The 23,556-nt window shown below is 30.9% G+C and overlaps 5 protein-coding genes across 5 annotated transcripts; 3 read left to right on the top strand and 2 right to left on the bottom strand.

Annotated features, from left to right (window-relative positions):
* Positions 1 to 477: 477 nt before the first annotated feature.
* OCT59_000670 (uncharacterized protein) lies at positions 478 to 2,992 on the bottom strand (the record flags this gene model as incomplete). Its single annotated transcript, XM_066139008.1, has 9 exons — positions 478 to 796; positions 869 to 918; positions 993 to 1,024; positions 1,087 to 1,332; positions 1,394 to 1,520; positions 1,585 to 2,099; positions 2,227 to 2,323; positions 2,395 to 2,814; positions 2,897 to 2,992. 9 exons carry the CDS (start codon positions 2,990 to 2,992, stop codon positions 478 to 480), a joined length of 1,902 nt encoding a protein of 633 aa, XP_065988448.1.
* A 554-nt stretch (positions 2,993 to 3,546) lies between these two features.
* Positions 3,547 to 5,244, bottom strand: OCT59_000669 (uncharacterized protein; the record flags this gene model as incomplete). The annotated part of the gene is made up of 2 exons (XM_066139007.1): positions 3,547 to 4,585; positions 4,919 to 5,244. The coding sequence occupies 2 exons, from the start codon at positions 5,242 to 5,244 to the stop codon at positions 3,547 to 3,549; spliced, it is 1,365 nt and encodes a 454-aa protein (XP_065988447.1).
* A 9,886-nt stretch (positions 5,245 to 15,130) lies between these two features.
* On the top strand, positions 15,131 to 16,866 carry OCT59_000668 (5'-3' exoribonuclease 2; the record flags this gene model as incomplete). Its single annotated transcript, XM_066139006.1, has 10 exons — positions 15,131 to 15,153; positions 15,219 to 15,399; positions 15,485 to 15,587; positions 15,685 to 15,798; positions 15,887 to 15,955; positions 16,032 to 16,114; positions 16,216 to 16,341; positions 16,416 to 16,557; positions 16,624 to 16,739; positions 16,813 to 16,866. 10 exons carry the CDS (start codon positions 15,131 to 15,133, stop codon positions 16,864 to 16,866), a joined length of 1,011 nt encoding a protein of 336 aa, XP_065988446.1.
* Positions 16,867 to 16,904: 38 nt separating this feature from the next.
* OCT59_000667 (uncharacterized protein) lies at positions 16,905 to 19,442 on the top strand (the record flags this gene model as incomplete). The annotated part of the gene is made up of 10 exons (XM_066139005.1): positions 16,905 to 16,934; positions 17,005 to 17,083; positions 17,175 to 17,727; positions 17,795 to 17,875; positions 17,957 to 18,011; positions 18,074 to 18,222; positions 18,297 to 18,415; positions 18,493 to 18,677; positions 18,743 to 18,879; positions 18,952 to 19,442. 10 exons carry the CDS (start codon positions 16,905 to 16,907, stop codon positions 19,331 to 19,333), a joined length of 1,770 nt encoding a protein of 589 aa, XP_065988445.1. The 3' UTR covers positions 19,334 to 19,442.
* Positions 19,443 to 20,844: 1,402 nt separating this feature from the next.
* On the top strand, positions 20,845 to 22,482 carry OCT59_000666 (uncharacterized protein; the record flags this gene model as incomplete). Its single annotated transcript, XM_066139004.1, has 4 exons — positions 20,845 to 20,966; positions 21,051 to 21,141; positions 21,829 to 22,043; positions 22,104 to 22,482. The coding sequence occupies 4 exons, from the start codon at positions 20,845 to 20,847 to the stop codon at positions 22,480 to 22,482; spliced, it is 807 nt and encodes a 268-aa protein (XP_065988444.1).
* Positions 22,483 to 23,556: the final 1,074 nt, after the last annotated feature.

Below are 23,556 nucleotides of genomic sequence, written 5' to 3'. Positions count from 1 at the left end.
TATGAGTTGGAGAGGAAATTGATCTTTTTTGTCCTAGGATTTCACGGTAATTTTTATGAGATTCGGAAGTGGGATCTTTTTTTCTGGGTGTTGTTTCGATTTGTTTCTTTTTTTGATTTTTTTTTTTATCTTTTAGGAACGATTTGCCTGGAATCCTTTAATTTCGGTGATTTTTTTAGAGGTTCTGAAGTGATCTTTTTTCTGATTTTATTTTTATTTTTTTTTATTGATTTTATTCTTTATCTTTTAGTCCTTTTGAATTTGTTGTGCAATTTGAGAATATTTCGCAATCTTATTTTTTTTTAAATTTAGATTATTGATTTAGGTTCGATTAGATTAGAATTTTTTTTTTTTTAGCTATAGATTTATTATTATTATTTTCTTTCCACAATCATATATTGGATCGTGATACAAATTATATAGTAAATAAAACAAAAACAAAATTATCTAATTTTATTTGCATAATTGAATACAAACTTATTGCTCAGATGACTCCGCTTCCTCAAGAAGCCTTAGTGCCATGGTTTTCTTGAATGATCGTGACGTGCTTGTTATCCAATTCGCAATTGTGGAAACTTTTGGTACGTCATCTTTGGAAATTTCGTTATCAGTCACTCTTTTCAAAAGCTCCTCGTGCATTTCATTAGCATTCATTTTGAGCCTAGGATTAGCAGTACCAGAGTGAAACATTATAGTAAGCAATCCCTTGACATGTTCTGTGATTCGTTTAGTTGGTACTTTTTGATTCACTTTTAAATTTTCAGATAGTGCCCATCCACAACCAAATACAATGGCACTACAAACAAAAAATATGAATATATTCACGATAATTCAAATAACACTGACGATATAGAGGAGTACAACATACCTTTTTGATATTGGATCAATATCCATATCTTCGATTTGTTCTTCTTCAACCTGTTTAGTGTTTACAACTCTTTTATCAGGTATCCTGACGAAAAATAAACATTGATATGTTTCGTTTTACTTACTTCCTGAATTTCTTGATCTCCTTGGGTATTTTCTGAAAAGCATGATGTTTGTCAATACAAATTAATTACGGAACAATTTTGTTGAAAAAATTACCTTTTCTTGATGTCAATGGTACAGTCCATGATTTTGAAGGTTGTGTATGTGTTGTATAGATCGGAGTTGGTTTTCCAAAGGTGCGTGATTTTGTAATTTTATCAATTTGACAGTGGGAAATTTTATTCCAATTACCAAATTCTGGCAGCGCACGGGTACATATATATCCAGTGTTCTCTCCTGTTTCAGGCCAAGTAAACTCATGCCAATTTGATATACCATTTATCGTTCCTAATTTTCCTTTTTCTATTCAAAATATATTATCATTCATTTTCTCAACAAAAAAAAAACGAAACTAAATATTTACCTTTATCACGATCTGGTTCAAGATGAGATACATGAGTACCTGAAAGGTCTTTGATGGCATTTTCAATGTCTTCTCCTTCTTCTATTTCATGTCCTATTTTTACCCATCTTTTTATTGCGTGAGAAATCTAAAACAAATAATAATATGTATCAATTACTAATAATACAAAAAAATCAGGTATTTGTTCATACCTGAGCATGGTGAGAGTCTATTGCGGTTTTTGCTTCACCTGCTTCCAAAAATAACCATCTACGAGGACTCCATTCCTTCCAATGGCCTATAATAATCATTAATTCTGTATTACGGTAATGTCCTCCATTGTCTGAAATAATAGTAACCCATTTTGGTTTTCGCTCCAAAGTTTCTATTACTGAATGTAATGAGGACGCCGTAAACCACCCATCCTGCCGAGTATCTCCAGACCAACGGTCAAAAGCTTGCACTTCCAGGTTATTATTTTCAAGATTTTTCGTATACACAAGAACAGAATGAAGCGTCCATCCTCTTTTTCCGAACCATTCATTTTTTGTTTCACGAGCTTTTTTGGGAAGAATTTTCATCTTATAATCTACAATTATTAAAGCTCCATCTGAATCAAGTTGAGAGAATTGAGCATTAAACTGTGCATTGAGGTAAGATTTGCGAGCATGATGTGCCATAAAAATAATCAACCGATTTTGATAGGCTGGTAACTTTTCTTGTTGTTCTTGTTCAAGGCTATTTTGTAAAGTATCGAAAGAATGATAAAAGGGATTCACAGTTGTCACAAGTATCTGGATGGTCCAAATAACATTCACCAAATGCATGGGGTAGGCAATGACTGATACATTTACTATGTTTCGCACAACCTGATGAATCAATATTCAATTCTTTTGCAAAATCTCTACGCAAATAACGTCTCAAAACTTGTGCTTGTATTTTTAATTCTTTCTATTAAAAATTTAAATTAGAAGTATAAATACTAAAATAATTTATTCATTAATTAATAGGTAAATATATACCCGTAATTGAATATCAGAAACATAATTGTCAATCAAATCTTCAATCTCCACAAAAACTTCGTATCCACATTCATTACAGGTTGAGCATAGGCCTCCCAAATCCTCTTTATATTGATATCGATTTCCCTGGAGACGTGTCATAAATGAAGTTCTTCGCATACCATTAGGGAATGATTCTGAAAACTTCTTCCATAACAATGCTTTAGTATCTTGAAGGTACAGTACAGGCAATCCAGTTTCACTATCGGTCTTATAACTACTCATATTTACATTTTCTTTGTTTGAAAAAAAAACTTCAAATTGAACTAATGATTCCTCTGATAATTTAACTCGTTGAACAATAGGTTTGAATAGTGGTGGAGCACCATAGCCAATAAATCGTGCATGTTTACGGGCTTCAAGAATGGTATGTGCACTGACCTAAATTTAAATATTTAATATCTGATATTAGAATTTAAAATAAAGAATTAATTATTCATATAATTTGAAACTAATATCTTACTCCCAATTGTAATTCTAATTCAGCATATGTAAAATCATCAGCAATAATTGATAATATACGTCGCTTGCCATCTGGAGTCTTATTATTTATCATCATTGCACGTATAAAGCAATCCCAAAAAATTAGAGTTTGGTTTGGAATATGTCGGGGCTTGGTCTGGAGAAATCCTGATTTATATAACATGTATAATAAATTCTCATCTTTTTTGTAATCAATTGACCGCGTCCAAAATTGCCACTTAGAGTGATGATAGAATATTATTTTATTAGCTTATAATAAAAAAAATGGTGGTTATTTGCTATATCATAAATTTTCTTTGATGGGTCGGGTCATGAGAATCTAAATTTTTTTTTGCCCGTAATTTTTTTTTTTTTTTTAAAAAAAAAATAATAATTGGTATAAATAATACTTCGAATATTTTTCTCTTTTTGGATACTACTATAACATATAAGATTTTTTATTACTTTGTAACGAAAATTTGATAAATTCTATTTATACTTTCTTTACATGATATTTTGCCATATCTTTTTACTAAATTAAATTATAATAATTACTATTGAAATATATTTCATACTAATAATTTTTAGTTACTCTATTTTCTACACATATTTTTACAAATTAAATTATACATAAAAATAAATTTTTACACATTACCATACCTCAGATTCATGAGATGACCAAGGCGTTATATTGTGACAACCTGCAGCACGTAATGTTGTTTTCCATGCTCTCAATTCTCGATCACTAAACTCATACTCACTTGGATAAAGTTTCTCAAGACTAGACGTAAATTCAATTATTGGATTTTCACTCTTAGCCCAAGATTCAAAGAATTGATACCATTTTACATTTGCAAGTGTTCGACGTTTAAGATTGTAATCAAATACAGATTTTAATAAAGGAAAATTGTGCCAATTATCTGGCGAGCATGTGGGTTTTGAATTCTCTTGAATAAATTTTCTTGTAAAGGAATTTTCAAGGCCAAAAAGTTGGATTCCTTTATATTGTTTTATAAACTTTGAAATTTCCCATACTTCATTTGGAGAATTGGCTACAAACCGGTTTTTAATTTTGTAATCTTGATAAATTTCAAGTGTACAATCTTTATCTTCAATTGTAGATACAAATATTGCCGGTTTATCATGATATTTATTGTTGAGTGAAGCTTTGTATCTTAACCCACCATTATTCCAATCTTCGCGTAATGAAGTGCCAATACTATAAACAAATATTAGATATTTTCCAAGAAGAAAAGAGAAAGGAAAAAAAGGAATATTTTGAGATAATTGTGAAATTATATCCTTATCATTCCATCCTATTACAAGTGGACCAGAAAAACGCGTTCGTTTTTGAAATATGCTAGCGTATAGATTCGAAACTGCAGCAGAAGAACTACTTTCTACACTGCTTGAAAAGACGCCTGAAGTACAAATAAACCCAGGAGCAAAAGAGTTTTCAGAATTTCCTAGTAAAATAGTGGTATAAAAGTCCATTTCATTTAGAACAGCTTTTGTGGTTTGACCAATACGAATCGGAAAATAATTTGAGATTTCATTTTCTTTATTGTCACTATTTTTTTGCCACCAAAGACGCGAATATGGCCCATAGTGCAAGTCTAATAGTATAGAACCTACTACTAACAAGGTAACAACAATTTCACGAGCTTTAGGCGCCATAAAAAAGAGACGACTTTGAGATTCAAAAACAATATATTTTTTATATGTTACTTATCCCCAATTTTTATAGTAAATAGCTATATGTGTCACTGCAGATCTTATCCGGACTAGCAATTAATATATTCTTTATATAACTGTGATTATAAACGGTTCTTTTTAATATAAGATTTTTGAGGATAAGTGTGATAGTGACTATAGATAGATTGTGACTATATAGGATAGATTTTAATAATAAATTGTTTTGAACATTCAACTGGTGTGACTATATAGTAGAATGTGACTATAACGGGAGTGACTATAGAGAGAGTTGACTGTATTTTTTTCTTAATAGCCTATTGATTCATACCTGTCAACATTTGATAACACTTTACAAGATAAAGTTCTAGATACAAATGAACAATATACAAACCTCACATCATATGTACAATATACTTCTCCAACACACCTCACGTCATATATTGCCCCAGATGAACAATATGCTGATGATATTCTAACACATTTCATATCATACACTCCAGATAGATACGCTGCTACTCTGGCACACTTCACATCAAATATTGATGATACCGCTCTGACACAACCTACATAATTTGTTGCTCCAGATGCTGATAATACTCTGATACAATATGCTTCTCCAACATGTCCCATGTCATATGTATGTTGGTTATCCATTTACTTATCATGGCTTTTTGTTAATATTTCGTCTGATTTATTCATGTTTCTAAATAGCCTTCTGAGCCAAGTTTGCCAACGTCAGATGACACTTTATAAGATGATGAATCAGATGATGATCAACTTTTGGAATTGGTCCCAGGGCTCACTTTCGCAAGTTGGGATAGATTCAAGAAGTGGTTGGACAAATTTGCATTAAAAGAAGGATTTGATCATAAGATTAGAATAAGTGAAAAAGAACAAGGAATTTTGAGAAGGGTTGCTTATGAATGCACTATACATGCCACCCAAATTATTTTGGACTGCCGTAATTATAAGTAAAATCCCAAATTCAATTATAGCATCCCAAATTATTTTGGTACTTTACATAGTAAATTATATATAAACCGAATGAATTATGGCATCCCAAATTATAATTATGGCTAAAGCTCTGAATGGTTCGGACTAAACCGGGGAACCGATCCGAAACTGGCTCAAAATTCAGTTTGGTTCAGTTCGGGTATTAGAACCGAAAAACCGGCGGTTCGGTTCGGTTTAATCTGATTTTTTATAAAAATGCGAAAAATCGAATAGCCGGCCATCTAGTGATCGTACAAAGTCGAGCCATATATTATTGGATTCGTCTCGATGAGACGCGTCGAATGGTGGTAAGATCATGTCTCTAGCATCGATAGATCACACGTTAATCCATGCTAAATGATTTATAAATAATTGGAATTAGAAAGCTATCTATCAGTGCTAGAGACATGATCTTAGCACCATTCGGCGCGTCTCAGTGAGACGAATCCAATGAATATAAATTCGTTCGTGTACGACCACTAGATGGCGAATAATATCAAGTTTTGCATTTTTTTAAAATTTTCGAGCGTTAAAAATTAAAAATTCCGATACATGAATTTATTCGTCGTCCAATGGTCCTACAAATATAAATTAGGACTCATTGGATTCGTCTCGATGAGACGAGTCGAATGGTGGTAAGATCACGTCTCTAGCATCGATAGATAGCTTGCTAATGCTAATTTTTTATAAATTATTTAGCATGAATTAACCTACGATCTATTAATGTTAGAGACATGATCTCACCACCATTCGACTCGTCTCATTGAGACGAATCCAATGAGTCCTAATTCATATTTGTAGGACTATTGGACGAGGAATAAATTCATGTATCGGAATTTTTAATTTTTAACGCTCGAAAATTTTAAAAAAATGCGAAACTTGATATTATTCGCCATCTAGTGGTCGTACACGAACGAATTTATATTCATTGGATTTGTCTCACTAAAACGAGTCGAATGGTGCTAAGATCATGTCTCTAGCACCGATAGATAGCTTGCTAATTCCAATTATTGATAAATCATTTAGCGTAGGTTAACATGTGATCTATCGATGCTAGAGACATGTTCTTACCACCATTCGATGCGTCTCGTCAAGACGAATCCAATGATATATAGCTCGACTTTATACGATCGCTAGATTGCTGGCTATTCGATTTTTCGCATTTTTATAAAAATCGGATTAAACTGAACCGAACCGCCAGTTTTTCGGTTCGGTTATTACAGATTTCGACTCTAATCCAAACCGTCTATAATCCGGACCAAACCGACCCGTTCAGAGCTTTAATTATGGCATCCCAAAATAATTTGGGCAGCATGTATAGAATGCACCAAGTCTGGCTCACATAATCCACAAATCACTTCAGATCTAATTAAGTGCTGTAATGCTTTTTCTTTACGAGTACTCTATTCCTGAAAACTTAATGTCACCTGTCCAAAAAAAAATGGTGTTGTAAAGATCAATTCATTTAACAATCATCATAATCATTCTTTTACTCCAATTATTCGTGAAATAGTATCACGTTTTCGTAAATTAACACCTAAAATGTTAGAAGATATAGAGAAGTATGTTAATTAAGGACGAATAGACTCAGGATCTATATATCCTTTGCTTAGATATGATTATCCAGACAAACCTATTCATAAAAAAGACTTATATAACGCGGTATATCAATTTTGTCAGAAAAACAATCTAGGTGCCACTGATGCATCCCAGATGCTTTAGCAATTACTAGAATGGAAGGATGATGAGCCACTCTGGATAGTTAAACCTAGACTAGACCCAATTTCAAGGAAATTAAGCTCTCTTTTTTGGATGTCACCGGTACAAAGGGAACTACAGTCGACCCCCTATATAGTCACCCCCCGTATAATCACAACATATAAAATTCCCCTTTATAAGCATACCATATTTTGGCCCAATGTACTAATAAATATATTAGAAAAACCTCCTCTATAATCACAACATATGACTTTTTTTATAATCACACCCTTTTTTTTCGGTTCCAAGGGGTGTGACTATAAAGGGGGCTGACTGTATATAGCAAATACAATAATTTTGTAATACTTGATACAACATATAATACGAATAGGTTTCAAATGATGCTATGCATCTTAACAGTAATTGATAATAATTATAAGACTAGAATTGTGGCAAGTGCTATCATTGAAGATGAGACATTAGACACCTATAGATGGATCTTTGATACAATACTTACTGAAATAGGAGTTTATCCCAGAGTTATCTTCACTGATTCAGATCCTTCAATGATTCATTCAATTAAAGAGATTTATTCCAATACCCAGCACCTGCTGTGCATTTTCCATATTGATCTGAATCTCAGAAAAAAGCTTAAAGGAAAATTGGGTAGTCAGTTTAAGGAATTTCACCATAAGTTCTATGTATGTCGTAATTCTCTTTGTGAGAAACTATTTGAATGCAGATGGAATCAGTTAGTAAATCAATATCCAGCAGCAGCAAAATATCTTTCTGAATCACTCTATGTTAAAAAGGAATCATAGGCAATTCCCTGGGTATACAAACAATTCACTACTGGAGCCCAAAGCACACAACGAATTGAATCAATTAATAAACATATACATGATAAAGTTGATCGAGCTACTTCATTATGTGATCTATTACATAGTATTAAAGATTATGTTAAAAATGAAGAACATCTTGAAAAGTTTGAAATTGAACGAAATGCATTACCTAAAGTTGGAATGCCAATGTTGAATACGAGATTTTTTGGACAAATGGATGCTGTTATCAAAGACTTCTTAACGCTGGTAATGCTTGGAAAACAGCGATCACAAATGAATCAATCAGTATGCTATGATGCCAATCAGGTTATAGAATGGCAACAGTTAATGGAGGCAAGTAATTTTGATTTTTGTACTTCGTCCATATGTGATTTTGTGATTAAATCATATTTTTGACACTTCTAGACGGAAATTGATAATGAAGAAATGAGTATTGGAATTAGAGAACAGGAGCAAGATACACGACAAATCCTCTTCCAATCACTAATTAAAACTATTCCACCAGAAGCTATCATGGAAGTATGGCATGTACAAGCAACTGGGACTAAAGGAATAGGTCATTATGTGATCCTGCTTAATAAAGGAATGCATTTATGTACTTGCCTTCTTTTAATCAATAAAGAGTTGGTATGCCATCACTTTTTTCATGTTGGTATTTATTCCCAATATGCAACATTTCATATAAGCATAATCCCAAACTGATGGTACTTAAATACCAATATTCATCCAAATGATCTTTTGCAATAACATCCTTCTATTCCGGTATGTGGCATAACACAAGAAAATGTAGAAAATGTAGAAACAGAAAAAAGTATCAACTTTTAGCACTTTTTTTTGTTTCGAGTTGATTCACATGGTTCCCAACTACCTGTAAAATCAAGTAAAGCTATTCACGCGAAATTATTTGGGTTATCAAAGACGGGTATTGATTGTGCATTTAAGACAAATATGCAAAATGAATTAGTGAACTTACTCAAGGCTTTTATCTATAATGCACAGAATAAGAATGTTCAGGAAGTAGAACTCTTTGCTGATGTTAATAATCCAGCTATTATCAAGCACAAAGGACGGCCTCCAAAAAGATTTAAGTCAAATGTTGAATTGTCTTCGTCTAAGGAATCTAATCGAGTATTGAAAAATAGTACACAGGTTAACATAATAGATCATGGTGTTATAGATAAAACAAAGGGGAGAAGGTGCGGGAAGTGTAAGCAGTATGGACATTACTCAAAGACGTGTCAAAACTAACACATTTTATATAGCATATATAACATATTTGTTTAGCATTCATAGCATGTATGTATATGCTGCTCTTGTACGTGATTTATGTTACACGATTTTACAATAAAAAATACCACAGTTAAAGTCACATGTTCCTTCTTAAATATTATAAAAATTGATGTCACGTGATCCGGGTTCAAACACCTTGTATACAAATAGAAATCACCTTTTTTATATAATGGTAATAACTTTTAAATTTTTCACTTTTTCGTTTATAACTTCAGAGCATAATTACACCACTCCAGTCAAATGAAATCGACTTTTTAAATTAATTGAAAGTTATTCAGCAAGGTCGAAACTACTTATATACAGTCAACTCTCTATAAATGTACCCTTCTTGAGACCAGACACATGAATGCATTATAAAAATTAATTATAAATTCAATATATAATATTTTAAAGAGTTCTATAAATACGAAAAATAAGCAACTAAAAACTCTTAGTATTTTAAAATAATACCAAAAATATGCAACTTAATTATCTTACATAGTATAAATTTTCTTAAAATTAAGCATTATAAAATTCTTATATCATAAAATTTTTCTATATTAGCTAAGCACCTTGGTAGGATCTTGTTTATATATAAGATAAGTCACTCTCAGGCCTAAGGTAAAAATCATATATAAAATTCTTTACAGATCCTACTATAAAGGGAAATTTTATGTTACATTGTTATGATTTTTTTCCTTTTTGGCTAATTAACCAATAGAATTTAAGAAAAAAGTAAGGTAAAAACTATTAGTAAAGACTAATTTTCTACGGTAACCTTTATTATAAGTAAGCGGAGTCCTACCTTGGTACCTTTATACATATATAAGTATTTTCTGGGGTTCTGTTAGATCGTTTGATAATTTCTGTTATACAACAAGAACATCTAAAGATAACGGATCCTGTAAAAGTCATTTTGTAAAACTCTGAATATTTTGAGGAAAATTTATTACATGTCCTCTATAGTCGTTTTTTCCACTATGCAGTCAGTATACTATCATTATAATGAAAATCTGGAAAATAAGCATTTTTTCTATTTCACTAAGTCCTTTAAGTTTATCAGAAACATCATCTAGATGCATATTATTACCCTTAAAAAACTTTTTTAGGTGCTGTCTGTATTCTTTTTATAATAACAGCGTTTACATATTCCTTTAACAAGCAGTAATAAAGGTATTCACTTTTGACATATTTGGTGAATATTATAACATATATTATCCATTTTTATGCAGAAATCCTGCAACATACTGATTTCTTTTTCACTTATAGTGATGGCTGAATGTGATGTAGACTGTGAGTCTAAATCTATGTTATCATTTTTCACGTAAGTTTTTTCTATTTCTTGTTTTTCATGATCTTATCATGTTTGTTGGTTGATGTTTTGTTCTTTTAATATATTTCAGTTTTTTAATTTACAGGTTTATTTACGCGTAGCTTATCTATATTAGTTTTCCTAATTTTTCTGATTTTTTTGATCACTGTTAATTTCTGTCATCTTTTTTTTTCTTCTTTCGCGAACACTTTGAAGACACTTCTCATGTTGTTATTCTGCTTCTCTTTCTTTTTTGCCATTTTAATTCTCATTCTCGTACAAGTCATTTTGTTCATTATTCATTAGTTTCTTGGTTTTTTATTTTATTTTTGTATTAGTGGAACCATTCATTTTTATAATTTTATTTTATATCTTTTTTTCAGATAGGTCAGTTGACGTTTAATTTTTTTTTGTCCTTATCGAAATACCTGTATTAATAAATTTATTCATCTTATTTATATTTTATCTTTTATTTTATAGTGAAAAAATAAAAATTATTGGATTGAATGTGATTTTATTGTTATATGGGACTTTGCTTCATGATTTTGTGGCTTTAACATTCAAATTGATTAAATTGTTCTGTTCTAATTGTTCTATATTTATTAAAATATGATTGTTTCATACATTAATTGATCCAATTTATTACTAGCTGATGCAATAATCTAATTGTTTAATTTATTTTATTATTAGCTGACACTGAAGTTGCCTGCCTAAATTTCACCAAAATTCTACGATTAGTTTCTCCAAAATTTTACTATTAGTTTTATTATAATTTTGGCAAGGTTTTGGTAGTTTCAGCATTTATAATAAGTTTTGTCAGGTTTCGCTTTTCTCCAGAGTTTTACCAACTTTTTAATAAAACTTTTATATAGTTTTGGCAAAGTTGCATTTCGCCAACTTGCCAAAACTCTTAGTTTTTCAGCTGATATGATTATCTAATAAAATTTATTAATTATTTTATACTCTATGCTGTATTTGGATAAATTAAATTTTAATTTAACCTTTTTCTCAATACATTAATTCAGCCTAGAACTCCTAATGAGTTGAGTTGAGTCGAGTTGAGTCGAGTCACGAATCAAAAACTTTAATTTTAAAGTACTTTTTATTAAGTTAGAATATAATTAAACAAAAATTTACAATTATATGAGTCAAAAATGCGAGTTTATGCAAGTCATTTTCAGAGCTCTAGTTTAGCCCTTTGACTGTTACATTTTTTAGCTAATTATTCTCTTCAGCGTCACAGATCATATGATAAGCTCTGGACTTACATAACAGTTTACCATTTTCCTAGTATATGTAATTTAAGGTTGGATACTTCCAAATATTATCTATTATATATCACAGCCCTAATTAAAAACATTTATTTTTTTATTATTTAAAAATGTTGAGTTTTAACATTTTAATAAATGGATTAAGTAAGTCAAATAGGTTAGTAATATTATAAATCTGAATCAATTCAAGAATACTAGTTGTATATTAGGTATCTGAAATTCTATAAGAGTTTATTTTATAAGGAGTTGGGAATAATAGGGGTTTTTTCTCAAAGGCATATTGGCGGATTTGTTTACTTTTGCATAATGCTAAATTTTGAATGATTTTCATAATATCTGTCACCCAAAACCGGTTTGTAATGTCATGAAATCACTTGATTGAATATCACTTGACTAAATAATAAGTCAAGTGAAAATTTATATTTGCGAAACTTAAATTATTTAATGTAAAATAGACACAAAAAAACCTATTTCGTTAACAAAAAACCCATTCTCACCTGCATATAAGGATGGGCCCTCAAATTATTTTTCAAATTCGCAATATTGCGGATTTTGAAGTCAAATTGCGGTTAGTAATCCGCAATTCCACAATTCTGATTGGCTAATGTTTTTAAATAATAAATTATTTTTTAAACATTTATAACGATAAATAAATAAAAATGTTTTTTAAATCAATATAATAAATTTATTTATTTATTTGTTTATCATTCGTCTTAAACATAGACCGATATTTTTCTAAATTGCATAACTGTGCCGTTTCTTAGAAAAAATTCTGGACAATTTTGTCCATTTTTAAAATAAGTCTCCATACTATATATATTTTCATTCAGCAACTCTATAAAAAGAAAAGAAATGTTAGTGACGTTTCTTTTTAAAGAAAATTAGCAATAAACATCTTTTCCTTCGGTTCTCCCTTACCTCAATTTCAAAATTCTGGTCGTGTCTTTAATTATTAAAACCCTATGAAAAGAAAAAAAAATAAATTAATTAAATTTATCAAAAAAAAATAACGAAAATTTTCCGGTCCTCCCTTACCTCAATCCAGAATTCTGGTCATACTTTTCGTCTGGCAACTCTACAAAAACGAAAAAAAAAATAAATTAGTGAAAATTATTAAAAAAAAGTAACAAAATCCCTTTCCGGTCCTCCCTTACCTCAATTCCAGAAGTTTGGTCATGCTTTTCGTTTGGCAACCCTACAAAAATGAAAAAAAAATAAATTAGTTTGAAAATATTAAAAAAAAAGCAACAAAAACCCTTCCCAGTCCTTCCTTACCTTAATTTCAAAAGTCCGGTCATGCTTTTCTTCCGGCAACTCAACAAAAACAAAAAAAAAATAAATTAGTTATTAAAAAAAATAACAAAAACCCTTCCCGGTCTTCCCTTATCTTGAGCTTTTCATCCGGCAACACTACAAAAATGAAAAAAAAAATAAATTAAAAAAAAATAACAAAAATCCTTCCCGGTTCTTCTATTACCTCAATTTCAAAAGTCCGGCCATACTTTTCGTTTGGCAACTCTACAAAATCAAAAAAAAAAAAAATTTATTAAAAAAACAACTTGCTGTCCAGTTTCTTCTTATCTACATGACTCCATTTTAAAAAGTTCAGTCATAATTTTTGTCCGGAAACTTCAATAAAAAAGAAAAAAAAATCATCAGATACGCAATTTATCTGATAATCTGTGTTGGACTGGCGGACTATAATTGGCAAATCCACAAATCCGCAAATGTTCCGCAATTTCATAAAGTACCGCAATTGTACCGCAATTGAATTGCGGTACTTTAGATCATTTGCGGAATTGCGGAATATTTGCAGAATTGCTAACAATTGCGAATTGCGAATTTGCGGATATTTAGACTTCTAAATCCGCAATGTTCTGCAATACCGCAAATCGCAATTATTCCGCAATTGCCTATTTGCGGCGTCATCCTTACCTGCATAGTATTTTTAATGTGTATTATTAGAAAGTAAGTATGTTACAAAAAGTAAAATAAAAATTTATATAGACACAATAGCTATGAATATTTATAAAAGTATTCTAAGACTCATTTAATATTTAAAAAATTTTTTTTTTTATAATAACTTTCATAAAATTGTCCATTTTTTGCATTTTTCAAAACATATTATTAATTCTTATTTATCTTGCTGTAGACAAAATAGGAACTTTTATATTCAAACAAATTGTAAGCATATGTATTATTGATTTTTACACAAAAAAGATTTAGAAGCTATTGTATAAAGTGAGATTCCACAACAGATATTATCAGTATTGCTAAGAATAATATTTATTGTATTTTGGCTTAAAAGAACTATTTATCAAATTTATCAAATTATTGTATTAATAAAACCAAATAAAATTTTTTTAATGTTCGTCCCAGGTCCTACTGCGCCATATGTAATAATTTGTGTAACAAAAGTACCTTAAATAAACATGTTAATTAAAGGGTGAACAAATCCGCCCATATGAGGGAAAAAAACCCTGATGTTCTCCATGAAATAAATGGGTAATCTCCTGGAGTGTGCCACTCATTAAATATTAATATTTTAAACTTAACTATTTTAAGCTAAAAATTAGTAATTTCCTGGCTATCTATAAGGCCGGGAAATAAATAAACGAAGATTTCCGGTCATTTATAAAATTAGTATGGTGATCATGAGTGACACTTAGTGCGACAGGGGATTATTAAATTAATTTATTAAATTACTTTAAAAACTAATGATTATTTTACTTAAAATGTTAGATTGTAATATTATATTCTTTAAATATTGTCACTACAGCCTTCCATATGAGTGGATCTGACTTTATATAATTGTGTCGATTTAATTAAAAAATATAGAAATGTCGATCATCACACCTGAATTACGTAATATTTCGGCATTACCTGATAGCGATGCTAGGCAAATATATGCATCTTGACCCGTCACGTACGTGAAACTTGACCCACCTGCATGCACGTTGTCGATCCTATTCATGGTGTATTGTAAAATATATGTGATCGACAACGTGCATGCAGTGGGTCAAGATTAATCCATGTGACGGGTCAAAGATTCATATTTTTGCGATAGCGATGCTCATACTTAACGTACTCAGAGATTCTTAGTAATTCATAGAAATATAATACTGCAATTCTACCTTATTACTAAACTTATCGCCATGGGGGTTCCAGCTCTCTTTAGGTATGAGTTTCAATTTTGGTTGGTTCGCTAGATCAGAACTTATTTATTTATTTATTAATTTTTAGATGGTTATCCAAAAAGTATCCAAAGATCATCGAGCAAGTCATTGAAGAGACTCCTACTGAAGTTAATGGAGTAAAACTTCCAGTCGATATTTCTAAACCAAATCCAAATAATATTGAGTTTGACAATTTATATTTAGATATGAATGGTATTATTCATCCTTGTTGTCATCCGGAGAACAAGGTAAACTTTTTAAATCTACGATATATCAACCTTTTCAAGATTATATTTGATTGGATAATTTAGTTTTTATTTTATTATTTATAAGCCTGCTCCAGCTACAGAAGAAGATATGATGGTCGAAATAATGGAATATACAGAGCGAATAGTTGCTATGATTCGTCCTAGAAAAGTTTTATATCTCGCTATTGGTAATTATTATACTCAATAACAATAATTTATTCTGTAAAGATAAAATTTGGCAAGTTGCGGATAGAGGTTTTTTTTGACAAAATCATTATATATTAGATGGCGTTGCACCTCGTGCTAAGATGAATCAACAGAGATCTCGTAGATTTAGAGCAGCACAAGAAGCCAAAGAAAAGGCAGAAGAAGCAGCTCAAGCAATAGAAAAACTTGAGGGTATCGTGTGTTTATTGTTGTATAATTAAATAATTCTCAATAGATTTGAATTTTATTAACCTTCTATAATACATTTTACCTATAATAGCGTCAGGTCAATCAATAGACCAAGATGTTAAATTAAAGAAGTCTTTTGATAGTAATTGTATAACACCAGGTATCTATCGTTTTATAATTTTGTAAATGGCTAAGCTTATTGTCAGTTCATTAATTATGTTTAATTAAAATAATAGGTACACCTTTTATGGCACGTCTTGCAGTTTGTTTGCGATATTGGATTGCAGATAAACTCAATACAGAGCCAGGATGGAAAAATGTATGTCACAATTTTTCGTCTTTGGATTTCTGTTTTGATTTTAATAAATTATTGTATTCATTTTGTTAAAAAAATTTAAACACTAACGTTTATTTTCGTAGTTAAAAGTCATACTTTCTGATGCAAGTGTACCAGGTGAAGGTGAACATAAAATTATGGATTTTATTCGTGCGCAACGTGCTAGTCCATATCACGATCCTAATACTCGTCACGTAATATACGGCTTGGTCGGTTTCTTTTTAAAAAAATTTGTCTTTATTTACGACAATTGAATCTGCTCACGATTCTTGTTAATTTGTAGGATGCCGATCTTATAATGCTTTCGTTAGCTACGCACGAACCTCATTTTAAAGTTCTACGAGAAGACATCTTCTTTCAAGAAGGAATTTATAGAGGATGTTTTATTTGTGGTCAATCTGACCATATGGCTAATCAATGCACAGGTTTTTTTGAAAGTTTTGTATTGAAATATAATTGATTGTTTAATCTCATGATACATGTTTTCATAGGTCGTGCAAAACAGAAACAGGGGCAATATGATGAGAAAGGAAAGGCCACGGCTCTTAAACCATATGTTTTTCTAAATGTTCAAGTTCTTCGAGAATATTTGGAAATTGAACTTAAAGTATCTAACATACCTTGGCCATTTAATTTGGAGAATGCGATTGATGATTGGGTATTTCTTTGCTTTTTCGTAGGTAATGATTTTCTTCCTCACTTGCCGTCTTTGGAGATTAGAGAAGGTGCAATAGATACTTTGATAACTATATGGAAACGTTGTCTCTCATTAATGGGTGGTTATTTGACAAATAGTGGAAATGTAAGTTTTATCTAGCTATTGTTGTATAAAAATTCAAGATACTTAAAACTAGTTACTATTTCATATATAGGTGGATTTAAAAGGGTTACAATATTTAGTCACAGAACTTGGCAAACAAGAAGATGATATTTTTATTCGACGACATAGAAGTAAGTGTTATATCATTTAATTCATCATTATTCTATGCATTCAGATTATTTATTATTATTCACTGGTAACTACTATAATTTTCGTCGATAGATGAGCAAAGGCGAGCACCTCCACCTCCACCTCCAAAACGTCAAAAGACTAAACCGAATAAAGTCACTGACGTCAATCAGCCACCAGAATCATCCCAAAACGAAATTGATAACTTACAAAACTTGAATAATGAATGTGTTACACCTAGCCTGCCTCATTTACCAATTGGAATGCCTTTACTCCCAGTGAAAGGATTTGACTCGCAACTACGTGCAAAATCAAATCAAGAAGTTGTTACTAATAGACAAGAATTACGGATAGCTAATATAAATGCTGCACAATCATTGAAGGCAGAGTTAAATAGTTCCAGTGCCCCTGTTTCAACAGCAAATATTGATATACAAATCAATAAAAACGTGGATTCTGATATTTCTGTTTCTGAGACAATTAAACGAGATACTGGTGATAAGGTTATGTTAGCTACAAAGAGAAAAGCAGATATATTGGACGATGAAATTCCAATTACTTCCGAAAGGGATGACGATGTTAATGATGATGACGATGACTCACCGAGCGTATCAAAAGATAGTGAGGATGTTGTTGATCCAATTAGGTAATTATATATCGTAAATTCGACTCCTTGATACAAATGTAGTTGTTTAACGCCAAAACAATTTTAGATTATGGGAAACAGGATTTAAAGAGAGATATTATAAACAGAAATTTGGTATTGACCTACCAGACAAAGAATTCCAACAAAAGTAAGTTCACTTATTTCAGTAATGAAAATTTTTTTTCATATTAACGATTTATATTTTATATATTTATTTTTTCTTGAACAGTCTCGTGAAGAGTTATATTGAAGGCCTATCTTGGGTTCTACAATATTATTATCAGGTATAATCTTTTTTACTAAAAGTAACTTTGTTAATTTTATTAACACTTATACATAATTATAGGGTGTTCCCTCTTGGAAATGGTATTATCCTTACCATTATTCGCCATTCGCATCAGACTTCGTTGATATTGGTGACATTCAAATTAAATTCGAATTGGGCGAACCTTTCAAGCCATTCGAACAATTAATGGGTGTACTGCCAGCACAAAGGTAGTTACGATTTTTTTATCGGTTAATTAACTAAACAAAAATTATATTATTTAATAAATTTAAATAAATTATAGTAAAGAATTTTTACCAGTGCCTTTTCATAAACTTATGACTGATGAAGCTAGTGATATAATAGACTTTTATCCAGAAAAATTCAAAATAGATTTAAACGGGAAAAGATACGCGTGGCAAGGTAATATATACTTATTATTGTATCCTTTATATATCGTTCTTCATATACTTAAATACACTTTTTTTAATGATTTATAGGAGTTGCTTTACTTCCTTTCATTGATGAACCACGTTTGCTTAGAGCCATGGAATCGGTTTATCCCCAGTTAACAACCGATGAAACTATGAGAAACACATGTGGATCCGAAGTCCTCTGCTTTAGCAACAGTCATAAATTATATAATATATTATGCCCCTTATATTCAAACCAGGACTCGGACAAGGTGAGATTTAATAATTCCTTGAGATTTAGAGTGAATTTTATTAATTTAATTGAAATTTATGGCAGCCTATACCATTGGATCCAACCATTAGCGACAAGATGATTGGATTTGTTTCAAAAGATCCAAATTTTGTACCTAAAAGTACGTTTCGTTCACCTTTTGTTGAAAAAAACATGCCAGATATTATTGATAGATCATTGAGGTATATTTCCTTAGATTGACTCATTATTTGATTTAATTAAGAACCTTGACCAATTCACTTGTATATTTTTAGTATATTCTATTATCTTCCTGCTAAAACAGCTGGCAACGCACATAAGTCTATCCTTTTACGAAACGTCAGAATGGATCCTCCAGTTTTAGGATGGGAGGATCATGAATGCGTGAGAAGTGGTAGTAGAGGAAGAGGGAGAGGAAGGGGAAGAGGTTCTCCAAGAGATGATCGCACTTATCACAATAACCGCACTTATCACGATAACCGTACTTATCACAACAATAACCGCACTTATCACGATAACCGTACTTATCACAATAACCGCACTTATCACGATAACCATAGTTATCAAGATAATCGTACATATCCCAATAACCGCACTTATCCCAATAACCGTACTTATCACAATAACCGTCACGATAATCGTGATACTCATATATAATATATAATATTACTATGCAATAAAATATTAGAAATTCTTATAAACTTTTTTTTAACCCAAATTTTTTGTATTTTAATAAAAAGAATTATTTGTATGAATGATTATCTGCAAATAGACAAAAAATATAATTATTTTATATAAATTTACCTTAATACAAAAACATTTAAAAAGAAAATTTCTTAATTTACACAGTGTTCATAACTTCCCCAGTAACAGCATAGCGAACATGCTTATTATCACATGCTGATCATTTGCTGATCATAATATATGTGACATTACATTAACTTTGAAGCATTATTTCAAACCATAAATGTGTAAAAAAATCACATTAAATTATTTTATTTAATAGTTTAAAGTATTAACAGTTTTAAAAATTTTGTGCCAAAATAAAATGTAATGCCAAAGTTAGTTTTAGGCCAAATTTTTCAATTAATTAATATATGCCGATCATCAACTTTGAAGTTTTGGACGAAGCCACAGAAGTTCGGGCGAAACTTGAAATTTTTATGAGTATAGATTAATGTCTTTAAAATTAATGGCTAAAGTAATACAGCATAATTTTAGGTAACACAAAAGTTATGGCCAAATTAATATTTGCAATTATTAATACTGTGAATATGATACATTAGCATCTGCAAATCGGAGGAATGAGGACCCCGGATATCTAATATAAAGGTCATAATGGACTTTTGGCCAAAAACACCCCTTTTTGCTAAAACTCAAAAAATCGTTTTTTGTAAATATCTCAGCATCCAGTAATTCAATTTTAATGAACATTTTTTTATTTTGTAGCCCTCATTTAGCTCTACAATTTAAAAAAAAGTTCATCAAAATTGGACTACTGGATGCCGAGATATTTACAAAAAACGATTTTTTGAGTCCCCTGAAAAATGGGCCAATCTGCCGAAAGTGTGACTTATGACCTGTTTTGGAGATATCCGGGGTCCTGAGGAATGAGTGCTCTCTAGCGATATAATTTTCCCTATTCGGAGTTTTACGAGTTTTGCCGAATGTGCCGGTTGCATCGGCTTGTGAATAAGGATTTTATAAAAAATCCCCATAGCGATGTGTCGCAAGTATCACGTGACTTTACATATGTGAATAATTTGTCACCCTGCATCACATCCTCTAGTTTTCCATTTTTATTATTTATTCTGGGGACTTAGAATTTTTTCAGTGCAAAAAATACTATTTGTCACTCCCTATACAGTCACCACTGGTTATAACGAACCTGTTTGTACCGAAAACTTGTTATAGTGAACTAAGTTTTACGGAACTAATTTTTTATAATAAACTACATTGAATATAACGAAATCACATAATAAATTGCTATATACCGCATCCGAACTCATTATAGCTAGCCCAAATATATTAGCTGCATATTTAGTATATCGAACTGTCATGTGACTTATATGGGCTAATATAAAAGATGATCACATCACCATTACGCGTAAATACTTTTCCAATTTCCGTTAGTCTGAATCAGATAAATTTCTTCAAAAGTTCCGATAATGCTGACAAAGAGAAAAAGAGTTAGTCTTTCTGCTAAACAAAAGCGCGAAATCTGTGAAATGAAAGAGAAAGACCCAACACTCCAAAATGTAGAACTTGCGCAAAAATATAATGTTGGGAAGTCTACAATTACTGACATTTTAAGAGAAAGTGACCGTTGGCTTACAATTACAGAAAGCTAAGAAAATACTAAAAAATTTCGCAGACCAAAATGGCCACAACTGGAAGGTGCACTTGGTTTATGGGTTAACAACGCACTTAATACTAAACAAGATATTGATGGTAATATCTTAAAGGTAAAGGCAAGCTATTTTGCCGAACAGTTTTTAATAGAAGATTTTCATCATTCAGAGGGTTGGTTAGGTGGCTTTAAAAAACGGCATGGTTTGCGTCAATTTAAAAAGCAAGGTGAAGCTGAAAGTGCTCCTTCAGCTGAATTGATAGAAAGAGATCGTTTTGCTTTACAACAGCTCCTTGCATTTTACAACCCTGAAGACATTTGGAATGGTGATGAAACTGGCCTATTCTGGAAGATGGAACCTTTTAGAGTTTTGGCACGTAATTCTCTATCAGGGCATAAAAAAGAGAAATCCCGTGTTACAATATTTTGTGCAACAAATGCAACCGGCAGTGAGAAAATGACGCTAACATTTATTCACAAATACAAAACTCCTCGTGTTATGAAAAACATTAATTATAAAAACCTTCCAGTTTATTACTTTTAGAATAAAAAAGCATGGATGCAAGTTAGCATTTTTAATGAAGTTCTTCTTAAACTCAATGAAATAATGAGACGAAAAAGACGAAAAATAATTTTTTTAATTGACAATGCACCAGTACATCTTATTTTAGATGAAACTCGAGAAAAGTTGGATAGTATAGATGTGAAATTTCTTCTACCAAATACTACCACTAAACTTCAGCCTTGTGATGCGGGGATCATTCATTCATTTAAGTGTCATTACAAACGCCTTTTCATTCAGAATAGGATTGATGCATATGATGATGTGCAGGACGGTATTGTGGAAGAACTTGCAGATTATACCATTTATGATGCTCTACAGAATGCAGCTGAAGCATGGTCAATAGTATCTTCTCAAACGATTTCAAACTGTTGGAAGAAAACGGGTATTCTTCCACCAAGTATTAACGAAACTGGAGAATTTCCTGATAATGATTCAGCATTTTCTGATGATAGGTATGCAAAATTATATAATATAATTTTTTTAAAATTAACATTAACTTCTATTTTTCTTAGTTTTGATATGGATATTGATGAACTTGAAGCGTTAATTTCCCAGCTTCCAAATAGTGATCTTAATGCGTATGAATACCTTCATGTTGAGGATGAGATGCCGAAAGGTGGGCTTACAGATTTTGAAATAGTTGATACTATACGAAATGCAGATAAGGAAGAGGAAGATATGATGGATGAGACTGAATTTACACCTATATCGGAAAAAGTGAGTCCAACAGATGCAGAAAAGGCTATAGATAAAACTATAAAATTTTTGTATGAACAGAGACCGGAATTTGGTGATGTAAATGAAGAGTTAAAGGTTTTAAGAAAATTACATAAAAAAGTAAAACTTTTAGTTGTAAATAATCTTAAACAGCTTGATCTTCATTACTTCTAATATAATAATAATAATGTTTAAATAGCTGGTTAATAATTATAGTCGTTAATAAAATAATATTGTAGTACATCGCGCATTTTATTAACTTTAATTTAAATATAATGGTCATGTGCAGCTAAAACTATTGGATAAAATTTATATACCGAACAGTTCGGTATATAACATAAATATTATATATCGAATTCGTTATATACTGAACCAAATCTCTTGGAACGGCTGGTTCGTTATATCCAGTGGCGACTGTACATCACATGCTTAATCTCGGCCAAATTTTATAACGCTGGCCAAAATATCCTTTTTTGGAGCTTTAGGTAACGTTATACAATCCAAAAAAAAGGCAATTTTATTTTTCAGCAAAATTCAAGTTTTTGTTACACAAAACTTCCAAAAAAGGAAATTTCTTTGACGATCTTTTAATTCCGACCAGAATTATAAAATCATGTGACACTGGCGATGCATCGCCATGGCGATAAAAAACAAAACCACTAATAATATTACTATTTAATTTAGTACAAAATTTTAAAATGCAATAACTTTGCCAATATGGATCTGATGGCAATGATTTTACTACCATTTGAATCCTCTCATTAAGACCAATCTAATAGTATATCCAATAGTATATAATTCATTAGAATATGTTCACTGGATCTCAAGATTATAAAATTTGAATTTTCATTTTATTTATTAATTATAAAAATTTACATGTATTGATATAATTTCTATTAATATTGATCAATTTTACCCTCAAAATTGTCAAATCAAACATCATTTCAGCTTTATATATTAACCAGATAATATTGAAAAGATGATTAATAAATGATCAGCAAATGATCGGCAATAATGTGACAGTATAAGGGATGTTCGCTATGCTCCCAGTAACACCATTAAAATTTTACTATTACATGACATTTGGCCCATTATATATTACAGCTATTTTCTAAATTATTGACCCCTGTTATTTTTAAAAAATTTTTCAGACGCAGTCAGACATAGTCAGACACAGTAATTCGGGCTGACTTATAGTGCCGGCCGGAATTATGAGTCATGTGGTTACACAAATTCCAAAAAGGAAAT

Source organism: Rhizophagus irregularis, chromosome 1 (assembly GCF_026210795.1).
Source record: "Rhizophagus irregularis chromosome 1, complete sequence".
Classification (NCBI taxonomy): domain Eukaryota; kingdom Fungi; phylum Glomeromycota; class Glomeromycetes; order Glomerales; family Glomeraceae; genus Rhizophagus; species Rhizophagus irregularis.
This window is presented reverse-complemented; position numbering and strand designations above follow the sequence as displayed.